Below are 21,092 nucleotides of genomic sequence, written 5' to 3' on the forward strand. Positions count from 1 at the left end.
ATGAAAAATGTATACATTCGGCAACAGCGCCGACCGCCCACCACGGAGCCCAACGAGGGGACGCGGCAGAGTTTGCATAATACAAGTCTGCACGACGCCAGTCGTACGCCATCACTATAACCGAATATGGTGTACCCAAGGTTGGATAACCACACAGGGTTAACCCTTGCCGCCAGGAATACGGAAGTAATCGGAAGTGAACAGAAGACAGGAAAGATGGAAAAGTGGGAGAGAAAGATGAAGATTGGAGAGGAGGACAGGAAAAGGCGACTGCCAATTTCCTCCAGGTGGGTAAGTCTGGAGGTGCCGTCTATGTGAAGCCGAGGCCGAAGAGGTGTGTTGCCTCCGCCGGGGGGCCTTAAAGGTCCGAGCACCAGCATCGGCTCAACCCCCAGGATCCCCCTTTCCCCAGACACGGCTAAGCCGCGCACGGCTACACGCGGGAGGGGCCAACCCTCATGTGCTCGGGTACGTGGTGTCGCAACACACCAAACGCCTGCTGACGCAGACGCCTCTGCGGAGGGGGGGGGGCGGATGGCGTCACTGCCGCCTCACTGGGTGTAGGTCGGACAGCCGCCGGAGACCGTTGTGGCGCTGCCCCCTGACGCGCCACTTCGGCAAATGTGTTTTTGGGCAGGTAAGATACCCGCCTGCGTGCCTCCTTGAAAGTTATGTTTTCCTTTACTTTGATCGTGACTATTTCTCTCTCCTTCTTCCAGGATGGGCACGACTGCGAGTATGCAGCGTGCTCCCCTTCACAGTTTACACAATGGAGAGTGCTCCCGCAAGTTTCATAAGTATGTACGTGGGTACTGCACTTCGCACAGGTTTGACGGCCTCGGCAGCTCTGCGAACTGTGGCCGAAACGTTGACATTTGAAACATCTGAGGGGATTTGGCACATATGGCCTAACACGGGGCTTGATATACCCGGCCTCTACGGACTCGGGCAGAATACTTGAGCCGAACGTCAATGTAAGGTGTTTGGTCTTGATTTCTTTGCTGTCACACCTGATCTTAATTCTTTTAACATTGATTACATTCGCCCTCCAAGAGTTCATCCTCAGTGAGCTCCGGCAAGTCATCGTCCGAGACAACACCGCGGCTTGTGTTCATCGTACGGTGCGGGGTTACAATTACTTGGATATCCCCAAATGACACTAGTTTTGTCAATTTCTCGTAATGTTTCTGATCGCGGAGCTCCAAGAGGAGATCACCGCTTGCCATCCTCGACGCCTTATAACCTGGACCAAAGACTTCAGTCAGTGTCTTAGAAACAAGGAATGGTGAGATTGTTCGAACTGGTTTAGCTGGTTTTTCAGAGTGGATCACGTGAAAACGAGGGAAAGATTCTTTTTGCCGACCAAAAAACTGGGATACTTCATCGGTGCGCCTTCTTTTCTGAGGGCGATCAGGAAGCGGAGGGCAGGAGGTTGCCATAAAGGAATTGAATTTTCAGCAATAACGCTAGCCACCCACCATGGAGCCCTACAAGGGGACAGGTCCTGCAAAGGCCAGCAGTACGTTATCACTATAACCAATATGAGATAACCTAGGTTGGTTATTCACACAAGGTTAACCCTTGCTGCCTGGAAAAAATTGGAAGTAAGCGGAAGCTAGGAGAAGACAGGAAAGATGAAAAGTAAGAGAAAGACGAAGATTGGAGGGAGAGAGAGAAGCAGGAAAAGGCAACTACCGATTTCGTCCCGGTTGGGTCAGTCCGGGGGTGCCGTCTACGTGAAGGAGAGGCCAAAGAGGTGTGTTATGTCCGCCGGGGGGCCTTGAAGGTCCGAACACACAGCATCGGCTCAACCCCCAGGATCCCCCTTTCCCCGGACACGGCTAAGCCGCGCACAGCTACACGCGGGAGGGTCCAACCCTCGTGTGCTCGGGTACGTGGTGTCGCAACACACCAAACGCCTGCTGAAGCAGACGCCCCTGCGGGGCCCTGCGGTTTTAATTTCAGCGGCAGAAAAAACAATACCTCAAACATCCAGCCTTGTGCGAAAAAAACATTTCCCTTGGTGGACTCCTGAGTGCACAGAAACAAAGAAGCTTCAAAATAGGGCCTGGGGTATGTTACGAAGACACCCCACCTATACCAACCTTTTATGCTTTAAACAGGCCGAAGCCAAGGCACGATTTATCAGAAGGCAGGTAGAAAAATCATCGTGGAAGAAATACGTATCTTCCATAAACAGTGCAGTCACATCTAAACGCATGTGGGAACAGGTTAAAAAGTTTCGGGGAGATTACTAATCTTCCACAATACCGTTACTTACAAGTCCAGACACACAAACAACAATACAAGAACAGGCAGATATACTTGGCGAACATTTCCGTGATGTATCCAGTTCAGGGAATTATACAAAAGAATTCCTACAGTACAAACAGTCTGCTGAAAAACAGAAGCTGCCCACTACTGGCGCGTTAAATGAACCATACAATTCCCCCCTCACACAACAAGAAAAAGAGTCCTTTCTGCAGGGAAAAACACAGCGCCAGGACACGACCGTATTCACTACGCCATGCTGGCTCATCTATCTCAGGCATCTGTAGAAGCTCTCCTTAAATTTTTCAACATAATCTGGGAATCAGGTATAATGCCCGAAGAGTGGAAAAAAGCAATAGTAGTTCCATTTCTAAAAGCTGGTAAGCGGATGCCCAGTTCAGCCAGGTCCTGAATGATCCCAAACCTCCACGTTGTATCATATGCCCTCTCCAAATCGAAGAAGACAGACAGTGTTGCCTGTGTATAAAAGCTTCACGAACAGTATTTTCAAGACGGACAAGGTGATCGGTGGTGGAGCAAGCCTTTTTAAAACCGCATTGATGGACATCCAGGAGCTCCCGGTCTTCTAACACAAATGTTAGTCTGATATTCAACAGACTTTCAAAGGACTTTGCTAGACAGCTAGTCAGAGCTATCGGCCTATAGCTGCTAGGAAGGATGGATGGTTTTTCGGGTTTTAATAATGGAACAATAATGGCGATCTTCCAGGCTTTGGGAAGTTTCCCTGATACCCAAACTTTGCTAAAAAAATTTAAAAGTGCCTCCACAGCCGGTTCAGAGAGATGAGCTAACATATGATAATGTATTTCGTCTGGGCAAGGTGCAGTTTGCTTACCAGCGGACAGTACTCTATTAATTTCCTGAACTGTAAGTTACCATCAGGTTCATTTGTACCGCCACTTGTCGGCAGTCTTTGTCTTTCAGCTGTGTTTTTGTATTTCAGGAATGATTCTGAATAGTGAGATGAACTGGAGATCGCAGAAAAATATTCACCCAGAATATCTGCCTGTTCTTCTATATTTGTCTGTATACCAGGGTCAGACAGAAATGGAACCGTGAATGGGGAGTAGCTGCCATTTATTTTTTTTTACCATCTCCCACATTTGTTTTGATGTAATTGTGCTATTTAGTGAGGACACGTAACCTTGCCATGAAGTTTTTTCTGCATTACGGCGAATATGCCGGGCTTTTGCTCTGAAGTTTTAGAACTTGATGAAATTTTCCTGCGTTGGGTACCTACGAAAAACTCCCCAGGCTTTGTTTTGTCTCCTTTTCGCGTCTCGGCATTCTTGTGTGTACCAAATTTTGTGATTCTGTTTTACTACTCCAGACGACTGAGGAATTACCAGGCGTGCAGCGGTTAAAATACAGTTGCTGATAGCTTCATTCAGTTCGTCTATGCTTAAATCATCTGAAACTATATTATCTAAGCTGGCCCTTTCTTTAAAACGTGCCCAGTCGGCTAAATGTAACTTCCACCGTCGTGGTTCTGTTAGATGATGACGTTTGATGTTTAATGGCACAAGGGCCAGGTGTGACCAAAGCGCGCCATGCTAATGTTAATGAGTTCGCGGTGGACAGATTATTTCTGTGATCTTAATGTGTCGTGGCTGTAAAGGGGCCTAAAAGAGTTCATGCAAATTCCATAAAATGTACGAGTAATAAAATTATTGGAATGACTATTGACGTGTACTATGAACATTGGAAGGCATTGAGAAAAGATGATGCAAGATATGAAATACGTGAGATGCTAAAATGTCTGGAGCACTTCTGCCTCACCAGAGCCCTTGAAAGCCAAGGACCTAGAGGCATGTGCTGTACAAAGAACACTATCGTAGATGTATCCTCTGGAAAGAGGATGCACTACGGAATAATTGGGCTTGTCACGTGTAGCACAACATCTTTCAAGTAAGCGAGGACTGCTTTGGTCTTAAAAATCGGTTCTACACCAAGAAACATGGCCGGATGCAGAGGGACGTGATGGCTGTATGCAAAAGGAAAATGTTTCCTCCTGTCTCTTTCGGCTTCCCGCCACTCCAGTAAGACGTGGAGGACAGAAAGCCTGTCGCCGCATCTACCACAGGTTGGAGGCTCGTTACCAGTCAGGAGAACGTTATGAGTGCCGAACGTGTGCCCTATTCTTAGTCTAGTGAACAGGACGTCTGTTCTTCGTGCTTTCGTTGTTGGGTGCCAGAAACCTAACTTAGGCTTAATTACGTGAAGCTTATTACTCGTTTCTGCGTCCCACAAGCGTTGCCAGTGGCTTCGCAGTTTGTTTCTGAGGAAAGGCTTCATGTCTGTGGCAGGGACTGCAGCAGAACGAGTACCCTGCGATGCCATTGATTTGGCCATCTCGTCAGCAAGCACATTTCCCTGGATTCCTCTATGGCCAGGAACCCAGCATATTACTACATGTCTGTGTGATGAGTAGATGTTCTTTTTTCGCCCCGGACACTCGTAGCGAGCGGTCGCATTCCCCCTCGCTCCGACGACCACGGCACTCGCTACAGCCCTCGTTGTGAGAGTTTTTTTTGTTTTTTTAATCCCTAACCCTAGCTACTTGTTAACCTTCTCCCACGACAGCGCTCTTGAGCGTAGCCCTTTTTAGGGCTCCCAGGGGAGAAGGTATGAACCTGCAGCCGGCCGTTCCGGCCCTTGGTTGGACCCTGACATGGATGACATCCAGGACACAGTGCCCGGGTTTCGTCTCGGCACACCACAGCCTCGCTCGCGAGCACTGGACTTGCTACTTTTGGAGGCCCGCCGTGTGCTAGGTTCGGAAGGGATGCCAAAGCGCCTGTCACCGACAACCCGTAAGAACGCCGGCCGCAAGAACGCCAACCGCCACGCACGTGGCAACCGCCATCGCCGAGAGGCCGCCAACACCACTGCCGCCGCAGCATCTCTCGCCGAGTTGGAAAGCGACAACAATGCCTCAGCGCCTACGTCTCCGAGTAGCAGCACGATCTCCTCCTCGCCGGCCACCAGCTCTGACAGCACGGAGTCGTCGCCATCGCTCAGCGCCTCGTGTAGCGGGTCACCAACCTCTAATCCCACGAGGTCTGATGGTTCGTCGTCTGCATCATTGCCTGCCTCACCGCTGACTCGCGTTGACAACGAAACTACGACCGCGGCAGCGACGGAAAGCAGCCCACCGCCATCTCTCGAAGCTCCGCAACATGGCGAAAAACAAGCGAACGACTCCCGCCGGCGCCATGACAGCCACCCGGCATCACCTTCCCTAGCCCTCCACGTGGCAGCGGTTGCCGAGCATTCGCAGAACGGGCCAGCTCCCCAAGCAAGCGCCGACAAGTCGAACGGGGAACAACAAAAGCCCCCACTGGCCGAGCCACCCACTCGTCCGCGCCCGACAGAGCGAGAGGGAGAGGGTCAGTCTCCCTCGCCAATGACTCACGCCGGGGCCGCACCTGCGACAAGCTCTCAAGGTATGAGCAACGACGGCGCCGAAGTGAAAAAGGCAATGGGGGAAGGAATGCACTCCTCAACCGACCCAGCTAGCTCGGCGCACCCGCGCCCCAGCTGTGTTCTCGGGCCGCTCCAGCCGCTCGCTCCGCAAAGCAGCCAGCAGCAACAGCCCCACACCGAGCCAGAACGTCGCCCAGCACTCATCTCCGCCTCGGATTCAACCGAGCAGGCTAATAAACACAGCGCTAATCACCCCTCACTACCCAAGAGGGCCGGGAAAAGGAAGCCGCGCTACAGGCCTCTCGAGATGATCCCTCATACACCCTCGGTCGACGGCCCAGCTCCAGGAGAACGCGCTGACACGATCCTGTTTCGTCCCCAAGGGAAGAAAGGCAACTTCCTGAGACTGACGCAAGAATCTATCGCCGCACAGCTCTCAGCTATTCAGGGAGCACACCGCGTGCGGGTGAACTTTCGACGGAATGTTGTCGCCGTGGGCGTGCTCCCGGAGGCAGAACTGTCACATCTCCTACAAGTCCGCACCGTCGGCGATGTGCCAGTGAGGGCGAAAGCTCTCACAAAAAACACCTGTGCTGGCACCATCTTCGGTGTCGACCGCTCGTTCGACGCGGACACAATAAGAGACCACCTTGAAGCCTCCGTGACCGTCCTCTCATGCGAGCGCAGGGGCCACAACATAGCGGTGCGATTCGCCGGCAACGCCGTTCCAGCCGAAGTGCTCCTCTTCAAGCAGCGTCGCACGGTTCGTCCCAGACTCCCGCGGCCACTCCAGTGCGATCGATGCGGCTTGTTTGGTCACGCCGGCGCAACATGTTCGCGCGATGCCCGCTGCCTCCGTTGCGGAGAATCACACGCCACCGCCGACTGCACCGCGCAGAGGCCGCGCTGCATTAACTGCAGCGGGAATCACGCAACCTCGGAGCCGCGCTGCCCCAACTGGCAAATGGAGAGGAAGGCTGCCGTACTGTTGTCACTGTCGCCAGAGCCTCTCACGCGACAGCAGGCGATCGCTAAAGCTCGCGCCTCATCAGACGCCATCCGACGGAAGCAAGGAGCAGCCACCCGTCCTTCCGCGGTCGTACAACCTGGGTTGTCATATAGAGACGCGCTCAGCGGTGGCGGCGCCCAGCCGGCGGAGCAAGCGCAGACGGAACAGCCCACTACCTCCGCCACCTCCGATCCAAAGGATGCAGTTATTGCGGCCCTCGCAGCAGCACTGCGCGTCCTCATAGAGACAGCAGCGATGGACGACACCACTCGGCAAATGTGCGTCGCGGCACTTGCAGCCCAGCAAGCCCTGCCCCAGCATGGATAGGCGATCTCCGAAACGTCGGCCGCGCATCCTCCAGTGGAATGTCCGCTCGATGCGCTGCCGTCACGCTGAACTCGCCGAGCACCTCTCACTACACGAATACGATGTGCTCGCGCTACAAGAAACTTACGCGCGTCCCGGCGAGTTTAACCTCCCCGGATTTGTGGCCTATCACAGCGCCACCGAATGCCAGTCGCAGACCTGCAACAAGACTCATTGCTGCGACCCGCTGCATTCGCCTGGACGGTCCCGCGCATCTCTGTATGTTCGCGCATGTCTCGTGCAAGCCGACGTAAATGTCACCGACATCGTGACCAGTGGAATCGAGTGCGTGGCCGTGACTGTGCGTGTTGGGGGTACCGACACCTGTGTCGCCAGTGTTTATGTTCGGCCCGTGCGTCGGTGGGACACCTCGTTCGTGGTTGCGCTTGTCGCTCGCATCGGAGGTGACTGTGTGGTGTTGGGTGACTTCAACAGTCACCACACAACATGGGGGTGCCCGCACACCGAGCCGCGAGGTAGGGACTTGCTGAACTCCATCCTCTCTGCGGGCCTCCTACTTCTCAACACCGGCAGTCCCACATTCGTGCGCCGGGGTGCGCGGAAGAGCGCCATCGACTTGTCGCTTGTGAGCGAGGGTTGCCACTACGAGTGGCGACGCAGCCCCGACACTCAGGGCTCCGATCATTACCCGATCTTCCTCGAGCCGCACGCTACAGCCCATAGACCGCGGCGCTCCTATCGTGTTACCGACTGGACACAGTTTCGGAAACTCTGTGCCACGCCCCCTACTGCGAACACGGACTTCCTGACTCACGTGACACGTTGTGTCGACGCCGCCATGAAATGCTGTTCTGTGCCTGCGGGAACGCCGGTGCCCGACATCAAGCTGCTTAACCTTCGAGCTGTCCGGCGCCGCGCTGAACATCGAGCCATCAAGAGTGACAGGAGAGAGGATTGGACTCTCTACAATCGCCTTGATGCGGCGTGCCGCCGTCATGCCAGGCAGCGGCGCAATCAGAGCTGGAGCAGTTTGTGTGTGTCGCTCGACGATACGCGCAACAGATCGCGCCCGTGGCGAATTCTCGGCGCTCTCCTTCGACCAAAGGTCCCTCGCTGTCCTGCACTTTCCATCGCGGTCGCACAGGGCTTGAGCGCAGAGCAGCTCGCGGACGCGTTCGCCGCCGCCTTTGCACCGCCGCCGCCGTTGCTTCCGCCCGATGGCCCAGTTTTCGAGCTTCCCGAGCTTCCTGAGCACAACAAAGCCGCTCTCCTCGCGCCGCTTCGCTACTTCCCGACGAACGGAATTCTGCAGCAGGTGAAGGCGCTGTGCACGGAGGACTTCACCTTGAGCGAGCTCCGCATCGTGCTCAACGCTCGTAGGCGACGTTCTGCGCCGGGCGCGGATGGAATCACCTACCAGACGTTGCGAAACATCGACGACGAGCAGCTCCCATCGCTGTTGGAGGTGTACAACCGCGTCTGGCGCACCGGCGTCGTCCCTCCCGAGTGGAAAGAAGCAACCGTGGTACCTCTCCTCAAGAGTGGCAAACCGCGAAGCAGCGTGAGCTCCTACCGCCCGGTTTCACTCACGTCTGTCGCCGGTAATACATTCGAAGCTATGGCACTTCGTCGTCTGGAGTGGATTGCGGCGGCACTCTACGCATTCGCTCCCGAGCAGAGCGGCTTCCGCCGGCTGCGCGCAACGGCTGACGCCCTGGCCGAGGTTGTCGCTACTCTCGAGCAGGCGGCGAGCCGTTGCGAGGCCGGCTACCTCGTCCTGCTTGATGTACAGGGCGCCTTCGATGGGCTGCCGCATTCTACGATCGTCAGTGCGCTGCACGAGCTCGGCGTCACCGACCGGCTACTCGACTACGTGCGAGCCTTCTTGTCTGATCGCACGCTTCGGGTGCGGGTTGGAGGTGCGCTCAGCCGGCCGCGCAGTGTGTTTTCTGGTGTTCCGCAGGGCAGTGTTTTGCGCCCCTTTTTGTTTAATCTTGCCCTCGCGCGACTTCCGGACTACATCCCAAAAGCGATGTCGCACGAAGTACGGGTTGCAATCTACGCTGACGACATCGCCCTCTTTGCGACTGGCCCTACTCAAGTCGGCTATCAGGTGCGTGCATCTGTCCAGACTGCAATTGACGCGGTGGACCAGTACATGGGAAGCATCGGGCTCCAGCTGTCGGTGACCAAAACAGAGGCACTACTGGTACACCCGCGAGGAACGCGAGCACGTTCCGAAGCGCCACCGCTGACTCTGCGCCGTTGCCCGCTCCCGTGGCGCAAGAGCATCCGTTACCTCGGCCTGCAGATCGACTGCCGAGTCAACTTCAATGCGGCCGTCTCCCACATCTGCAAGCAATCAAGGAAAGTCGCCAGCGCCGCGCGCTCTCTTCTCGCGCGTGGACACGGATGCACGCCGCAACTCGCACTGCGCGTTTACAACTCTGTGGCCACATCGAGGGCACTCTACGCCCTCCCCACCACCAACGCTCGAGCGGCGAATTGGAATGCCATTGACATGGCGCACCGTACTGCGGTGCGAGAATTATACGGCCTCCCCCGCTCCTCCCAAGTAGGGGCGACACTCGCGGAAGTGGGCAACTGGCCGCCATCGCTTCGTGCACGAAAGCAGGCGCTCCACCACATTGAGCGCCTGCAGCGCTCACCACAGGGCCAGCGGCTCGTCTGCAGACTCCACTCCCTGCCGAACTCGGGAATGGGCAAGTGCGCCACCGAGTTCTCAAAGCTCATCGGGTCGTCGCCACAGTTCGTCTCCCTGCCGTACTACTCCAGTCTGCTCGACGTGAACATCGCGGTGCCTGGCGTCGCATCAAAGCGCCGAACTGCGGTGTGCGCCATGAGGCAGGAGACCGCCTCCCTACTGCACGAGCGACTGGCAGGACGACTTCTCGTCTACACCGATGGCTCGGTGACGCCGGACGGGTCTGGTGCTGCGGCTTGCACGGCACCGGACATCTCGGAAACGCGCCAGTGCCGACTGCGCTTTGCCGCGTCATCAACAGTGGCCGAACTCGCCGCCATCGATCTCGCTGCCGACCTTCTTTTGGAACATCCGAACATTGTGTCAGCGGCCATTCTCACTGACTCTCGTGCGGCGCTTTGCATGCTGGCCAGGGACTACGGCGGAGTGCCCCTTGTTGTTCGAGTTGGCTGCAAGCTGCGACACATCGTGAATCAAGGCTGCGACCTGGCGCTTCAATGGATACCCGCGCACATCGGATTGCCAGGCAACGAGGAGGCTGACTCCCTCGCCAAGGCGGCGCATGGTGAGCGCTTTCCCCTCACCCACATGGTGACGAGCTTCGACGCGGCCAAGACAGCGGTTCTGCGCAGCCTCACTGCGCAACTCCCGATCGGCGCGTCGCGGCGGGAACGCCCCCGCGCCTGCTCCCGCGTGCGGGCCTCTCTCGGGCTGACTGCGCCTTCCTTCTCCGCCTGCGCATCGGCTGCTACAAAACAGTGGCGCGCACACACAGGCTCACGGGAACCGGCAGCCCCGTGTGTGGTAACTGCGACGACGTGGAGACACTAGAACACCTTCTGCTTCACTGCCCGGCCTTCGAGACCGAGAGGGAGGCTCTGTACGCCTCCTACCGCCGATATGGCTTGCCATGCACCACCCTGCGGTGCCTACTCTTCCCCAATGCTCACAGTTCCATCACCAAGCGTGCATTTTCGGCATTGATGGAATTCTGTGAAGCAACACACCTCAGAGCGCGGCTGTAGGCCCCGCAAACGCTTTGCTACATTGTCGCATTTTCTTTTTCGCTATTCCGGTCTCTCTCTCCTTTTTACTTCCGGTCACTATCTCCATCTTTTTCTCCCCACACCCCTTTCCCCGTGCAGTGCTGTTGAGGTGTCCTCCTGTGAGAGACAGTTACGGCACTGCACTTATCTCTTCCATTTCTCTTTAAAAATCACTTCACACAGTAGATGTTACATAAGTGTGTGTACAGTTCATTGAAGACAGGATTTGTATGCTTTTGTAAAGAAATGAGTGCTTTTACAAGGCTTAACGAGTCTGTGAATATGACGGCTTTGTCAAGTTTCAGTTTCTTTATATGTTTTACTCCACACAGCACAGCGTAGACTTCTGCTGTGAAGATACTTGTTATAGGGTTCAACACGTCAGATTCAGAAAGAGAGGGACCAACAGCAGCGTAGGATACGCCAGCATGGGATTTGGACGCGTCTGTGTAAAATTCGCAGCACGAGTACTTGGATTGAAGCTCTCGGAAATGCATAGCAATTTCAAGCTCAGGAGCGTGCTTCGAGACCTCTACAAAGGATGTGTCACATTCTATTACCTGCCACTCCCAGGGCGGTAATAGATTAGCAGGAGCCATTATGCGATGTTCGAGTATTGGGACATCCATTTCTTCACTAAGTTCTCTTACACGCAGCGACAAAGGAAGTCTCGTGGAGGGTCTGTTACGGAAGAGTGTTTCACACGTGAAGTCGTTTACTGTCGTGAAACACGGATGTTCCTTGTTAGAACGTACTTTACGAAAGTAGGTGAAGCTTATGTATGTTCTCTGAATATGTAGTGACCACTCGTCTGACTCTGCATATAGACTTTCGACGGGGCTTGTTCTAAATGCGCCAGTGGCGAGGCGGATACCCAGATGATGAACGGGGTCTAACATCTTTAGCGCGCTCGGTGCGGCGGAGTGATAAACCACGGCACCATAGTCCAGTCGTGATCGAACTAGGCTCCTATAAAGATTTAATAAACACTTTCTGTCTCTACCCCATGTTGTGTGGGATAGGATTTTAAGTAAATTCATTGTTTTAAGACATTTTGCTTTAATATATTTTATGTGTGGGATGAATGTAAGCCTGGAGTCAAGTATAACACCTAGGAATTTGTGTTCCTTGTTTACGGGTATTCGTTGCCCATATATTTCAACAGTGTGATCTGCAGCAAGCCCTTTTTTTCTGGTGAAAAGAACGCAAGAACTTTTGTTGGGGTTCACTTTGAACCCGTTTTCGTCTGCCCACTTGGAGACTTTGTTTAAGCAGTGTTGTACCTGCCTCTCACAGACTGTTAGGTTGCAGGATTTGAAACCTATTTGTATGTCGTCTACGTAGACGGAATAAAAAATAGATGGGGGTAATGTTTTACGAAGCGTGTTCATTTTAACCACAAAGAGCGTGCAGCTCAGTACGCCTCCTTGGGGTACCCCAGTTACCTGTATGAATACACGGGACAGCGCATTACCTATTTTCACTCGGAATGTGCGGTTTTGCAGGTAGCTTTCTATAATGTTTAACATAGTGCCGCGGATCCCCAGCGTCGATAGGTCACGCAGGATGCCATACCGCCAAGTTGTATCGTACGCCTTTTCCATGTCGAGAAACACGGATAAGAAGGACTGTTTATGCACGAAGGCGTCGCGAATGTTTGCTTCCATGCGCACTAGATGGTCGGTTGTAGATCGTCCTACTCTAAAACCACACTGATGCGGATCAAGAAATTTATTTAATTCAAGGAAGTGTAAAAGTCGACGGTTTATCATTTTTTCAAAAAGTTTGCATATACAACTTGTGAGGGCAATCGGGCGGTAACTTGTTACTAATGTGGGGTCTTTGCCCTGTTTAAGAATCGTAACGTCCAGGGCTTCTTTCCATGCGGTAGGGACGTATCCCGCAGCCCATATTGCGTTAAAAAGTGTCAGCAGAGTAATTTGAGTATCACTGGGGAGGTGTTTAATCATGTCGTACATGATCCTGTGCGGTCCAGGTGCGGAGCTCTGACATGCAGTCAGGGAGGCTCTCAACTCGGCAATGTTAAAAGGCGCGTTGAAGGGTTCGTTCTGTCTGCATTTGCGGTCGATAACCTTGTGTTCTGCTACTTGTTTGTGTTTTAGAAATGCCTTGGAGTAATGGTTAGCACTGGAAACGTGCTGGAAGTGTTCGCCAAGGGCGTCTGCTCTTCCAAGCGGTTTGCTTCACTGTTTACTAGGGGCAACGGATGAATTTCTTGCCCCTTAAGACTTCTCAGCCCATCCCGTACTTATGATTCCTGAGTATAAGAGTTTATACCAGATAGAAACCTCTGCCAGCTTGCCCTCTTTGCCAGTCGTCGCGTCCTTCTTCCCTGCGATTTAACCTGTTTAAATCCTATTAGATTTTCTGCTGTAGGACTTTCGCGTAGTTTGCTCCAAGCTTTATTTTGTCTCTTCCGCGCCTCTTTACAATCGTCATTCCACCAGGGGACCCGTCTCTTGGATGAAGTGCCTCTTGTTTGAGGAATGGACTTTTCAGCGGCGTCAATGATAAAAGCGGTGAAGTATGAAATAGCATGATCTATAGTAAAATTATCTATAAAATCCCGTGATATGTGGGTGGATTCCCTAAAACGTTCCCAGTCAGCTGAGGCCAATTTCCAGCGAGGGAAGTGTGGACGCAAGTCATGTTTGTTTACGAGGTTCAGTGTTACTGGGAAATTATCACTTCCGAATGGGTTTTTAATTACATACTATTCTAAATCAGGAAAGATGGAAGCGGAGCCGATCGCCAGGTCTATTGATGAGTACGAGTTATGATGTGGATTATAATACGTTGGTTCTTTCTTGTTAAAGAGGCACGCACCGGAGGTTAAAAGGACGTTTTCAATGATTCGGCCTCTCGCGTCGCATCGCGAGTTTCCCCACATTGTGTTATGAGCGTTAAAATCTCCCACGAGTATATAGGGCTCGGGGAGCTGGTCAATGAGCTTATAAAAATCTGTTTTTTCGAGACGCTGGTTCGGCGGTATATATATGGAACACACAGTTACTATATTATTAAAAAGAATAGCCTGAACTGACACTGCCTCAAGGGACGTGTTAAGGGCGACGGGTCGGCAAGCTACCGCCTTGTCGGCTGTTACTGCTACACCGCCGGAGGCATTAGCCTCCTCACGGTCTTTGCGGAAGATGGTGTAGTTTCTAAGAAAATTTGTATTCGTAGGTTTGAGATGTGTTTCTTGATCACACAGCAGCTTCGGATTGTGTTTGTGTATTATTTCTCTAATGTCGTCGAGGTTATGGAGAAGTCCTCTCACATTCCATTGTAGTATTTGTGTATCCATTATGTTATATGTGTTGGGCCCTGTGCGTTTAAGACTGAGGTTAGCTCACGGGCCTTTTTCAGGCGCCGTGACGGGAGTTTAGTCTCTTTTGGAGCGGTCGAGGGCGCCTAGCCGCTCCTTAGGCGCTGGTGGCGCCGTCTTGCTGGTAGTTGTGTCCATCGCCTCTAGCGAGGCTCTGAACACGCGCTCTTCCGAGCGCTTTGTTTGGCGTGAAGGCCTCGGCACGTTGGACGAGGCCTTTGGGGGCACCTGCCCGGAGGTAGATGGCCCCGTCTGCTCGGTTGGCGCAGCAGCGCTAGCCGCAGCCGCCGGGGGGGGGGGGGGGCGGAGCGGATGGCATTACTGCCGCCTCACTGGGTGTGGGTCGGACAGCCGCCGGAGACCGTTGTGGCGCTGCCCCCTGACGCGCCACATCGGCAAAGGTGTGCTTTGTCTCTAAGGATACTCGCTTGCGTGCTTCTTTGAAACTTATGTTTTCTTTTACTTTAATCGTAACTATTTCCTTTTCTTTCTTCCAAGATGGGCACGACCGCGAGTATGCAGCGTGCTCACCTTCACAGTTTACGCAGTGGAGAGAGTTTTCACAAGATTCAGAAGTGTGCTCATTAGCACTGCATTTAGCGCAGGTTTGGCTGCCTCGGCAGCTCTGTGAGCTGTGACCGAAACGCTGGCATTTGAAGCAACGCAGGGGATTAGGGATGTATGGCCGAACAGTTGAACCGAAGGTGATTATCAAGTGCTTGGTTCGGATTTCTTTTCCATCTCGCCTCATTTTAATTCTTTTCACATTGATTACATTCTGTTCACTGAAGCCCTCCAAGAGTTCAGCCTCAGTGAGCTCCAGCAAGTCATCGTCCGACACCACGCCGCGGGTGGTGTTCATAGTACGGTGGAGGTTACTGTTAGTTGGTTATCCCCGAATGACACAAGCTTAGGCAGTTTCTCGTATTGTTTCTTATCGCGGAGCTCCAGGAGGAGATCACCACTTGCCATCCTGGTCGCCTTATAACCGGCTCCAAAAACATCAGTCAAAGTCTTTGATACAAGGAACGGTGAAATAGTGCGCACTGGTTTGCCGGGTTTTTTCGAGTGAACTACATGGAAACTTGGGAAGTTGTGGACTTGGCGTCCGAAAAACTGAAAAACTTCATCGGTGCGCCCTCTTTTCTGAGGGCGATCAGGGAGTGGAGGAAAGGAGCTATCCATAAATATATGTGAAATTTCGGCAGTAACGCCAGCCACCCACCGTGGAGTCCTACAAGGGGACGCTGCAGGGCCTGAAAAACAGGGCCTGCAAACGCCAGCTGTACGTTACCACTATAACCAAATATGAAATAACCTAGGTTGGCTATTCACACAAGGTTAACCCTTGCTGCCTGGAAAAATTGGAAATGAAGAGAAGCTAGGAGAAGAAAGGAAAGATGAAAAGTGAGAGAAAGACGAAGGCTAGAGGGAGAGAGAGACAGGAAAAGGCAACTACCGATTTGCCCCGGGTGGGTCAGTCCGGGGGTGCCGTCTACGTGAAGCAGAGGCCAAAGAGGTGTGTTGCCTCCGCCGGGGGGCCTTAAAGGTCCTAACACCCGCCATCGGCTCCACCCCCAGGATCCCCCTTTCCCCGGACACGGCTAAGCCGCGCACGGCTACACGCGGGAGGGTCCAACCCTCATGTGCTCGGGTACGTGGTGTCGCAACACACCAAACGCCTGCTGACGCAGACGCCCCTGCGGGGTGGTTGTGTTAGAATGACTTGTGGTGGAGAGGTTAGGCTGATTAATACAGGCAGGTGATCGCTGCCGTAAGGGTTGTCGATGACATCCCATTTAAAATCGCTAAAAACAGAGGGTGAACTGAAAGACAAATCTATGGAACTCTTTTTTCCCGTGCTTGGAGAGCAGTATGTACTTTTGCCGGTGTTTAGGAGGCAAACATTATTACTTAAAATAAAATCTTCTAAAATACGGCCTCTCGCATCAGTGTGTGCACTTCCCCAAAAACCGCAGTGGGCGTTGAAATCACCAACTAGCAGGTACGGCTCTGGTAGCTGTTCTAAAAGGGTTTCTAAATCATTAAGTGTTACTGTTAGGTGTGGCTCAAGATATATATTGCATATTGTGATCGTCTTAAAATGAATGACAGTGACAGCAACAGCTTCGTATTTGGTTGTAAGTTTGATTTCTTGGGTTGCAATACCAGTCTTATTTACAATAGCAACACCTCCAGACAGTCTACTTGCGTGTTCTCGGTCAGACCGAAAGACATTGTACTTGTTTATATGTTTTTTTGTTTGGGACCTAAGTTGGTCTCCTGTAAGCATAAAGCCACTGGGGACAGTGTGTTTAACAGTTCTTTTATGTCACTGTAGTTATTTATTAGTCCTCGGCAGTTCCACTGTATAAGTAACGCCATGTTTGGTGAGTGTAGTTAAAAAATTACCGACGATTACGTTACTTCCTAATGCGAAATTTGAGCGCAGCAAATAAGCTGTTTCACCTTTTCGATGGATTGAGGCAAAGAAATCGAGCAACACATGTATGCGCTATCACAGAAATTTTTTTTTTATATTTCCCGTACTCCTGGATCATCTCGACGGCGGCGACGGTAAGCTTCTGCTTCGGCGGCACGCACCTCTGGATTCTGACGGCGACGGCGCTGGGCCTCTGCTCTGGCAGCTCGTTTAGCAGCAGCAGCAGCAGCAGCAGACGGAGGACTTCCATCGGTCGTCTCGCTCATGGCTCAGAAAGAACTGGCAGATAATTTCGCAGTGGCGAACGGCAGCGGCAATTTCGGCTCGGGCGGTGCACATATTGGCGGCGAGGAGTTACGGAGTCGCCCTCTATCGGAAGCGCCTCGCTGCCGTAGTATGAGGGATCACGTGACGCGCTCCTCATAGGTTTTGCTGACAGCGCTCGCTGAAAACTCACGCGGGAGCTCTCCCGGACAGTTCTGTAAGTACTTTCGAAACGAAAGACGTTTTTTATTGTCTAAATAATAATCCTAGGCAAGCAGAAAGCACAGAATGGTCTACAGACACTATATCTTTGCAGAATACAACAGTGAACAGCCACTGCGCGCGGTCGCCGCGATGGAATCTCCCGAGCCGGCTTCTTGCGTGAAAGGTAGGCAATTGCCGAGAGCTAACTATGTGAAATATGTTCTGATAGTGGGCTGTTTGTATAACGATATGGAGCATGACAGAATGAAACCACAGTGCAGCGACCGCAATGGTTCGCAGCGACCGAATGAGCGTCTGCATGCACGCCCGCGCATGAAGTTTCGGTTTCGCTGCGAGCGTGTTTTCGCACCGTGCCGCGAGCTTTAGGCCGCTGCATATGCGCATTTTGCTGTACAGAAGCAACCTTTGTTGCCTGGACACTGTCAGAGCTGTTCAAAAATATTTTTCTTATAACTAGGGACTTCGACGCCTACGGGCCTTGCCAGCTGATGTGCCGTCGTGACAATTTAATCTTATATTTCGTTTCTTATAAATTCTTGGACATTTGAATATTATTATTTGTCAAGTTGTGTCACACTGCATATTTATCGGTATTTTCGGCGAGCTATTCCCCACTGTTTATTTTTCTTGATACAGTACATTAATTGTTTGGTGCTAATACAAACATCAGCATATGCCATTCTTTTTTAGATGTGCTTCTTACCCTTTCCTTTCCATTCCAGTGAACTTGCCGTTATCGAGCATCACCGCGTTCATAGACCAAAGCTTCACGACTTCGCGACTGCTGTTGGAAGGAGAAGCAGTCTACGAATCGAAACATGTGGTAGAATGCAATGTGAAGGAGAAGAAAGATGCCACAATAACGTTTGCTGGGCTTGTTCTCCAAACGTCGGCACTAAACAAGGACCCGCATGAGCTGGAAATTTCCGTGAAAGACAGAGAAGTTATTGCAGCAACTTGCAGCTGCAAAGCAGGGTAAAAACAAAGTGTAAATACTAAAATGCAAATTTTTTGAAGCATTACATTTTAAAAGTACTTTTTTATGAAATCCTTTGATCACTTTCAGCGTATATTTAAACAATATTACAAATTTTATAAAATAATTTGACCACTTTCTTGTTATAATCCAACCAGAAAAACTACAAATTACTACCCCTGCTTTTCTTGACTTCATTATCTACTGGCTTCATATGGTTGTCACTAACAAAATTAGCCCCCTCAGTTACCCTTCTTTTCAACTAGAATTGAAGTATTCAACAAACGTGAGTAAAATGACCGCACACCTATGCATGTCTCTGTGCACAAGAAAGCACCGCTACGTTATTAGCTAGCAGCATTCTATTGTACCACTCTATGTACATTACCGAATATAATTTCTGTGGGTGTATATGGCTGTTAGTATGGCATCGATTCATTCAGTAAGCATGTATATTACTCCAAGCTAACAGCTGGTTCTGCATGTCTTCATTCAGGTTGCACAAATGCAAGCACATGGTTGCACTCCTCCTGCACATTAATGCAAGGGACACCTTTGACATCCTGTCTTCCACTGATCTTCCTCAGCTGTGGGGCAAAGAGCTCAAGGCAGGTGTCAAAGATAAATATATGCCAAGGAAGATTGTGGATCTTCCTTGTTCAAAAAAGGTAAACAAAAATTACTTTCAACTTGGTTAATGGAACGTTAAAGTTATAGCAGCAGTAAAATAAAGCAGAGCCAAGTAAAGTACAGATGTTTATTCCTGAAATGTTTCAGGCGAAGAGCGACCACGTGAAGCTTCCCACTGAGGACACCTTAAACAGGCTGCTGCATGCTTTGCCCTACAGTTCTACAGCATTCAGGCACAGTGAAAGCAGTAAGTACACCTTTACTACCATTAAGTCATGACTGGCTGCCAACACCATTTGTGCACAGATAATGCCAACTACAAGAAATGTACAACCCACTGTCAGAGAGAACATATTTGGTAGAAGCGCTCAATATAGAAGCACTCCAGCTCTTCGTACTAGCCAATTCTTGTTAACACACTGTGCAACCACTCAGAGAGGAACTGCTGCTGCTTCACCTTGCTTGCTAGTAACAGGAAACCCAGCTACTTTGAAACCTGCAGTGACATGCAATTGAGTAGCACCACTAAAATTCCTGCTCCTTTTAACAGTGGACTGCAATGTACATTTCATTGAACCTGTAAGGCTGACTACAGATTCTTCCACATACACCACTTAATGCTATCTACACACTTTGGTGCTGGTTGCTGCAAACATAACTTGCATGGGTAGTGGATTGCAAGATTATTGTGTTGTGTTATCCACTTAAGCTGCAGGAACACGTTAAAACAAATATTTTACAACTAAATCTCTGCTTCCATGGCCTGTAAACTTTTTTGACAGTTTCACATTAGAGCGCATGCTTACAAGAAAACACAGACAAATGAAGTTTTGGTAATGAGCCAACTGTATTTATGACCAATGCACTACATGTAGTCATCTTTTACTAGAACCTGCAGGTGTAAATAAAATCAAAACAATAGAGCAACTACTTATACAAATTGTGGACATAATTCCCAGTCACAGTCATAGAGTCTAAACATTAATACAAGGCAGATTATGTACAATGAGCAAAATTGGACTGTACACGTGTTGTCAGAAGTGCTTCGATTGGGGCTAGTTGATATGGCATCACTGTATGCGGTATTGTTGCACTGCACACACAAGGTGGCACACAAATGACATTAGCACGGTTTGTATTTGTTTCTTGTTTTTAGTGTTGATGTACGTATGCTTGCCATCTTTACAGCACAACAATATACCATACGCTCATGTGGCGGCATTTTGTCAAGCTGCGGTCATGACTTTTGGCACTTACACAATGTGCTTGCATTCCAGGAAACCCCACGCATCCAGCAGATGTAGCCAGCAGCTCATCTTCAAGTGGCAAACAAGACTGCAGAGCTGCAGATGCAGCAAATACAACCCCAATGCCAAATGAACACAGTGCATGTGGAGAAATATTGGAGCACAATAAGGAAGAGTCTTGCGTAGCAAGGCCACCAGCACTGACAGAAGCCGTCATCAAAGCAGTAGAAGCGGGGGCACTTTCAACAGAAGACATTTATATACAATTGCAGCAGACATTCACACAATCAAACATTCAGACAATCACGCATTTGACAGAGCAACAGGTGAACTCGCAACACTGGATGCTCTACAGGAAAGGACTCATAACAGCATCTATTGCTTACTCTGTGTACACGCGAGTGCATACACTGAAAACAAAAATGGGCCCTCATGACGTGCGCCCTCTGCTTAAGTCAGCGATGAGGGAACAAACGGTGCAAACTCCAGCTATGTCAAGAGGATCCTTGCTTGAGAACACAGCAAAAGACTTCTACTTAGCCACAACAACACACCAAAATCTCCAACTACAAAGCGCAGGCCTTGTAATTTCCAAAGAAAACCCTTGTATTGGAGCAAGTCCAGATGGACTTGTTACTTGTAGCTGCTGTGCTACCAGAGTGCTAGAAGTAAAATGCCCAGTTAATTTGGAAAGGTTTAAGGCTAAGGAGCTAACATCACTGAGCAACGGCAACCTTAGCCTTAAGAAAACAAGTAGATGTTTCTGCCAAATTCAAGTGCAAATGGGTATTCTAGAAGTAGAGATGGCTGATTTCTTTGTTTTTCAGGACAGCGAGAATGTGCTGCTGCTAACAGCTAATTTTGATAGAGACTTTTTTAGCACTGTTGTAGAGCGAGCTGTATATTTTTTTAAGTCTTATGTGCTCCCGTATGTAACTCGTTAAAAAACTCAAGATGTGAACATTGCTTTTAATAATGAACAGAAAATTGATTGCAAAGGTGCAGACTGTACAAACAACCCTAGTGTCGCATTCATTGCACTATTGAGCTATATTGTGAGTAATCTGCATTAAGATCGTTGCTTAGAGAGGATTTTTTACATCAGAAAAGTGTTTTCATGCACATACATGTTC

General features: G+C 50.8%; 1 protein-coding gene across 1 annotated transcript; it reads left to right on the forward strand.

The window, feature by feature from the left end:
- Window positions 1-17,057: 17,057 nt before the first annotated feature.
- Window positions 17,058-20,919, forward strand: LOC142570654 (uncharacterized). Its single transcript, XM_075679015.1, has 6 exons — window positions 17,058-17,269; window positions 17,829-18,081; window positions 18,579-18,750; window positions 18,860-18,959; window positions 19,990-20,285; window positions 20,914-20,919. The coding sequence occupies exons 1-6, from the start codon at window positions 17,170-17,172 to the stop codon at window positions 20,917-20,919; spliced, it is 927 nt and encodes a 308-aa protein (XP_075535130.1). The 5' UTR covers window positions 17,058-17,169.
- The last annotated feature ends 173 nt before the right edge of the window (window positions 20,920-21,092 follow it).

The sequence above is a fragment of the Dermacentor variabilis genome, chromosome 2, assembly GCF_050947875.1.
Source record: "Dermacentor variabilis isolate Ectoservices chromosome 2, ASM5094787v1, whole genome shotgun sequence".
NCBI classification, from domain to species: domain Eukaryota; kingdom Metazoa; phylum Arthropoda; class Arachnida; order Ixodida; family Ixodidae; genus Dermacentor; species Dermacentor variabilis.